A 6,779-nucleotide genomic window follows, 5' to 3' on the forward strand; every position below is an offset into this window, starting at 1 on the left:
GTTGCACACCTAAGGCTTGGGACTTTGACCTCTATGCCTAGTCATGTTTCATGCCTTTTCAAACGCTAATAAACGCATTTGAACTATATTGTGCAAGTGTTATTGATTTGTAAGTTTTCTTTATCATAGGTTCCAAAGTGAAACAATTATTCCTTGTGTAAAGGGAAAGAAGTCACAAAATGTTTTCTAGGCTCTCACGTGGTGATGGGCCCCATGTAAATACTTTATTATCTAAAAAAACTACCCAGTCCCTGTTGTATCTTATCTGCACAATTTTTGTGAGTTTTTTGCCTGTACATGTAGTCTGTTCCAAAGTGAAAATACTGCAAGAACGATTGATTTGCATCATATAATAGCTTGTTAAAATCAAAATCTATCGATTTACTCTTTTATTTATTTTCTTCATTTTTTTTTACTATTGAGTTAAAGTATCAAGTTACTCTTGACCTTCTTCAAGTCAATTTTTGATAGAGATGATAATGCGGAGTGCTAGGACAATGCATTAAAACTTCAAGTATATGGTTATTCTAGTAATTTTCCCCGTCAACGGGGACATGTTGGCACACCCTTCCTCCGACAACTCCAATCAGGGACAAGCATTCTCAGTCACTTTTATATCTAGAAACCTATGTATTTTTTCCTGTTTGCTTGACTCATCAATTCCGTCTCCACTACGGTCACGCACCTTCACTTATTGCTTTTGTTTCAACCTCAAACATGTCCTCATCAAAGAGTTCAGTGCATCCACACAACCTAATTACTTTACTTTAATATCCCTATTCGATGTGTTCAAATAAATAATGTAATTTATTATTACCGTCAATGATCACAACAATAATGTCATTGTTCAATGAATCATGCTGTAGTAACATAATGGTTGATATAATATTACATGACATTCTATCGTTGGACTGTTTTAAACATAATCAACATTTCCATTAAATTATCTGTTGTCAATCGAGATTATGTCACTACATCCGTTACAATTTTTCCGGTCAAAATGACAAAATCCTTGTTCAATTACTAAAAATGTAATGATCATTGTGGGGAAATATTCAACTCGTACATTAATCCACATGATTATGGTTTGAAGGATGCGATATTTCAATGCCAAAGTGGGAAGGACGGACGATTGTGTTTAGTCAGTCAATAAGCCGCCTCAGTGGGGACAGTTTCTACCATTCAGGAATTCTAGTCCACAATTATCAAACTCACAAAATATCATGTGGCCCCATTTCGATCTATGCCTAACTTTTAATAAATTATTGCTCAAACTGTTGAATTCTTAGTAGTTTAGTTTTGCGAAATTTGGCTGGACACTACTCAATTATATTAAGGTTAAAGTTTTATTTTATTCTTATTTGTTACTTATATGAAGTACGCCATTGAATCAAAGAGTGATTGTGTGCTTATTGAAGTTAATTTCTTTAAATCCTTGCTTTGCATGATCGCAAATGGCACAATGGAATCAATGTATGAATATATTGAGAAGTTGCGAATAGAAATCACAACACATGAAGATGGTCGCATGTTTGCGAATGGATTGATTTTCTCGACCAATACGTTAATTTTTCGGTATGAAATCCTAAGTTTATCAACTGTTATTAGGATCGTGTTATGTAGATGTACAAGATGAATTTCAGTAAAATGAAGAAGGTGGTTCTTGAGTTGGGTTGTGTGTAAATGTATTGATGACTTTTAAGGTAATCTTTTCTACGTAAGGTGATGATGGGATTTGACGTAGTTAAAAAGTTTGATTTTGAATTTGACTTTGATTGAACATTGTGTCATTCTTAATTAAATGAAGATATCCATTGCTTGAAAAGAAATTAAGATGATGTGGTTCTTTTCATAAGTGGATATTACTGTGCAATTGTGATTAAACTTTCACATCGGCTAACCATAAGATCTATCAAGTTTTTAAGGAAATCAAGTTATTTCTTTTAACAAGTTAATATTTTGAGATAAAATTCTAAAGAGTAGTGTTACCCATAGTCAGCAACTATAATAATTATTTTATATAGCATCTTGTCATTCGAAGAAACAAAATTACTAAAAATAGTTAATACGTATATTATATTTTCAATATAGCATCTTGTTGCAATAAATATATCTGAGTTCTTAAAAATAGTTAATATGTATATTATATTTTCAATAAAGAATCACAATATAACTTGCTAAAGCTTGAGTCACGTTACTTTCAATTACAACAAAACTTTGTGATATTTCAATTATTTATTGTGAGTTGTTGGTAAGTCAAGATGTGTTTCATGCATAATATAATTTTCAAAGGTATCGTAACCTTCGACTTTCGAATGTCTAGAAATTGCGGATCAATAATTGTGAAAAATTATTCTATACAAAAAGCTCGTAGGGTTTGCATTAGCTGATCGAAGGCGAACTTATGATAACTAGCCCGATTGACTGTCCAACTCTATAAGATATATTAAGATATTGTAAAAACTATTAAAAAAATTTAAAGGAAGAAATGATTTTTTTTTTCTTTTCTATTTTTGATTGAGCAGGGTTATTTTTGTCAATTTCCAACTTCCAGTGAGTTAGTTTTCTACAACAAGAGCACAAGGCCGGCTTCCACTTCACCATTTCTTTACGTGACAACAACCTGTTAATCAAAATACGTCGCGGGAAATGGGGGTGACAGACTTATTCGCCGGCGAGATTGCCACAGAACTTCTTAAACAGCTCATTATCATATCTAGAAAATCCGCTTTCTGCCGGTCAAGTGCCGACCAGCTCATCCTCTATATCGAAGAGCTCCTCCCCATCATCCAGGAAATCAAGCATACAGGCGTCGAGCTACCTCAACACCGCCAGCGCCAGCTCGATAATTTCTCCGAGAGGCTCTCCGATGGGCTCGAACTAGCTAAGAAGGTCCTGAGTTCTCCGCGTTGGAACTTGTACAAGAACCTGAGATTTGCTCAAAAAATGGAGAAATTGGAAAAAACCGTGTCGAGATTCATGAATGTTGTAATCCAAGCGCACGTACTGGCCGACGTGCATCATGTGAGGGTCGGCATAGACGAGAAATTCCCTCGGCTGGAGCGGCAGCTGGAGGCCATGAAGATTGGTGTGGACGACCGTGGTGGGTGGCTGGGGGAGGCAGTGAACAGGGTGGAAGAGGAGAGGAGATTCGAGAGTACTTTGGCCAATTTAAGTGCTGGGATGGAATTGGGAAAGAGGAAATTGAAGGAGATGCTAATGGCCAAAGAATATACTGTAATTGGCATCCATGGAATTGGTGGCAGTGGAAAAACCACCTTGGCTGCAGAAATTTGCAAAGATGATCAAATCAAAAGTGAGCTGGATCTTGCTGACTATTTCGTTCATTCATTTAAATATTATCTTCAATCAGAATGTTCACTTTAACTTGATTCTTTGTTCCCAGGTTATTTCAATAACAGGATTTTCTTCCTTACTGTGTCTCAATCTCCCAGTGTGGAGCAATTGAGTGCAACGATTTGGAAAATGATATCAGGGAACACAATGGTTGCTAGTGGCAACATGTTTACCCCAGTACAACTCCAACATGATACGGAAATTTCTTCAAGAACTCTACTGGTTTTGGATGATGTATGGTCCCAATCTGTAATTGAACAACTAAAATTCAGATTTCCCAATGGTTGCAAAATCCTCGTGGTTTCGCGACTGAAGTTCCCTCTATCAGTTGTTGACAGCTCCTATGAATTGGAGTTGTTAAGGGAGGATGAGGCGATGGAACTATTCTGCCATTTTGCTTTTGGACAATCTTCAATTCCATTTACTGCTGATAAAAAATTGGTTAAGGAGGTATTAGTTAATTACATTTGTACTGGTGATAAATCTCTTTCTTATACTTGATTATTCCCAATGCTTACAGAAAAAGTATTCCAATTTCAATAGGTTGTGGATGAATGTAAAGGGTTACCATTGGCTCTTAAGGTGATTGGAGCGTCACTTAAGGGCCAGCATGAAATGTTCTGGACAAGCGCTAAGAATCGCTTATCAAGAAGTCAACCTCTATGTGAATCCCACGAAGTGCAATTGCTCGAGCGCATGAAATTGAGTATTGATTCCTTGAGAGATACGGTGAGGGATTGTTTCTTGGATTTAGGTGCTTTCCCAGAGGACAAGAGAATCCCTCTTGATATTCTTATTAACATGTGGATGGAACTACACGATATTGTGGAAGAAGAAGCTTTTGCCATCCTAGTCGAGCTTTCAGATAAAAATCTCTTGACTTTAGTGAAAGATGCAAGGTATAAAAGCAATCTTATGATTTCCAATAAAACTTAAATTTATGGATCTGATAATTATTTGCCATCTTCAAATGGTTTCATAAAAAATGTTTGTTTTCCAGAGCGGGAGATAAATATAGTAGTTACTACGAAATTTCAGTTTATCAGCACGATGTACTGAGAGATCTAGCTATACACGTAAGCAATCTTGGATCTATAAACCAGCGGAGGCGATTGCTTATGCCAAAAAGAGAAGTAGGCCTACCAAAAGAATGGGAAAGGAATATGGATCAACCATTCAATGCACAAATTATCTCTGTGCACACAGGTATAGCAATCCCTGATACTGGATAATTACTGAAGTTCCATCCAAGGATCATTACATTTCAATTCCTACTTGAATGACATCATATACCACAATAGCTGCAAAATTTGATGGCTTAGAATCTACTTGACAATTAATCAAGAGTTATGAGTCACTTTTTATCAATTTTTCACTATTGATAGAACAACCTGAAAGGATTAGCTATTTGTAATTAGCACATTCCAGATATATTATAACAGACTTTTGTTCTGACTGTGGAAGTAATTTCCCTTTAAAACGTTGAATTTAATGTTTGTTTGTTAGTGGAGTACAAGGTGTGTTTCATTTACTTGAGTTTTCTAATGCAGGTGAAATGAGAGAGATGAACTGGTTCAGAATGGATTGTCCGAAAGCTGAAGTACTAATACTAAATTTTTCGTCAAATGAATACTTCCTGCCTCCTTTCCTTGATAACATGCCCAAGCTCAGAGCACTGATACTAATAAACTATAGCACTTCCAATGCAATCGTTCACAATCTATCAGTTTTTAACAACTTAGCCAATTTGAGAAGCCTCTGGTTCGAAAAGATATATGTCCCTAGGTTATTTGACACCACCACACCCCTCAAAAACCTGCAAAAAGTTTCGTTAATCCTATGTGATATTGATAACAGTCTTGACCAATCAGCTATAGACCTCCCCCACATTTTCCCTAGTCTCTCAGAACTCACTATGGATCACTGCATTAACTTGAACAAGCTTCCTTCCAGCATCTGCCGAATGCATACACTGAAGAGCCTGAATGTTACCAACTGTGAGAGTCTCCAGGAACTGCCAGCAGATTTGCATAATCTAAATTTCCTTCAGTTTTTAAGACTGTATTCTTGTCCGAATTTGAAGAGGCTCCCTGTTGGGATTGGCCACCTGGTTTGGCTAAAATACCTCGACATTTCAGAATGTGTCACAATGGGATGCCTTCCTGAGGGAATTGGTGGATGCATAAAGCTGGAGAAGATTGACATGAGAGAGTGTCCACAGATCAAGAATTTGCCTTTGTCTGTGGTGTCATTGCATTCTTTGCGGCGTGTTATTTGTGACGAAGAGGTTTCTTGGCTTTGGAAAGATGTGGAGAAGGTCATACCAGGCCTTTGTGTTCAGGTTGTTGAGGAGTGCTTCAATCTGGATTGGCTTTCTGAGTAACTTTTCAGCAGTTTTTAATCGGTACTAGTCAAGATTAGATACCGCTGGTTTTGGATTATGTCTTGTAGACAGTGTGTAAATTCAGAATAAAAAAATCTGCTTGTACAGAAAAAAAAAAAATAGAAAAAAAGAAGAAGAGAAAACTCACATGGGTGGGTCCCGTGTGAGTTTATATTGAAAAAATAAAATCATCCACCCCATGTGTTGTGTGTGACCTGTACGTGTTCTGTCAAATCAGTTTCGGTACGTCTAGCGTGGTTCATTTAGAATATACCATATGTATGTAATTTTCCTCCTCTTTTGAGCTCTTAGTATTTTATCTTCCCGGTCTTTTTCAGTCTGTGAATAAAATGTAGCCCCTGTTTGGTTTATATAAAAATTGAATTTTTAATAGATTTTGATAAAAGTTGTGCAGTTGAAAACTTTTGAGTTAATGAAATGTGCTATTAAAATTAATTGTTGACTTTGAAATAAATTTTAATTCAATTTTTTGGCCGAACCAAACAAGGCAAAATATTAAGAATCTTAATTCATACAATATATTCCTTCTCCATCTCACCGTAATTATACAAAAAGTTTCATATCTTTGACATTTAATTGAGTCTATCATTTAGTTATGCTTATGTGACACACAGACCTATACTTAACACTGGTGGAGTGGTGCTACTCATAATCAAAATATCCATGAACTTAACTTCTAATTGATTAATTGATAAACATGCTAGTCATTTATTTTTAAATCAATAATTTTGTATAAAAAAAAAAAAATTAACGTATTTTTCTTATTATCACGAAGAAGTGAGTAAGAATTCTCTGACAAAATTGAATCTTCATGGGACAATTTTCACTATTTATAGATCAATCATGCTAGTGGTACATAATTTATTGTACCTAATGGTGTCCACCCTCTTACATGGGGTGGGGCCGCTTGAATAAAATATTCGAATGGGGTTCACCTATGTGAGAAGGTGGACATCCTTAGGTACAAGAAATTATGTACCACTAGAATTATTCTTTATAGATAGTATTCCCGATAATT

General features: G+C 35.9%; 1 protein-coding gene across 1 annotated transcript; it reads left to right on the forward strand.

Moving 5' to 3' along the window:
• The first annotated feature begins 2,649 nt into the window (after nucleotides 1-2,649).
• On the forward strand, nucleotides 2,650-6,130 carry LOC111408818 (probable disease resistance protein At4g33300). The gene is made up of 5 exons (XM_023038591.1): nucleotides 2,650-3,316; nucleotides 3,407-3,807; nucleotides 3,901-4,256; nucleotides 4,358-4,563; nucleotides 4,908-6,130. Exons 1-5 carry the CDS (start codon nucleotides 2,650-2,652, stop codon nucleotides 5,738-5,740), a joined length of 2,463 nt encoding a protein of 820 aa, XP_022894359.1. The 3' UTR covers nucleotides 5,741-6,130.
• Nucleotides 6,131-6,779: the final 649 nt, after the last annotated feature.

Source organism: Olea europaea, chromosome 14 (genome assembly GCF_002742605.1).
Source record: "Olea europaea var. sylvestris chromosome 14, O_europaea_v1, whole genome shotgun sequence".
Classification (NCBI taxonomy): domain Eukaryota; kingdom Viridiplantae; phylum Streptophyta; class Magnoliopsida; order Lamiales; family Oleaceae; genus Olea; species Olea europaea.

Bases quoted from the DNA above. Each gene is read 5' to 3' on its own strand.
- LOC111408818 (XM_023038591.1), top strand. From the start codon at position 2,650: ATGGGGGTGACAGACTTATTCGCCGGCGAGATTGCCACAGAACTTCTT. The intron at 3,317-3,406 runs GTGAGCTGGATC...CTTTGTTCCCAG, and splicing joins CAAAGATGATCAAATCAAAA to GTTATTTCAATAACAGGATT. The intron at 4,564-4,907 runs GTATAGCAATCC...TTTCTAATGCAG, and splicing joins AATTATCTCTGTGCACACAG to GTGAAATGAGAGAGATGAAC.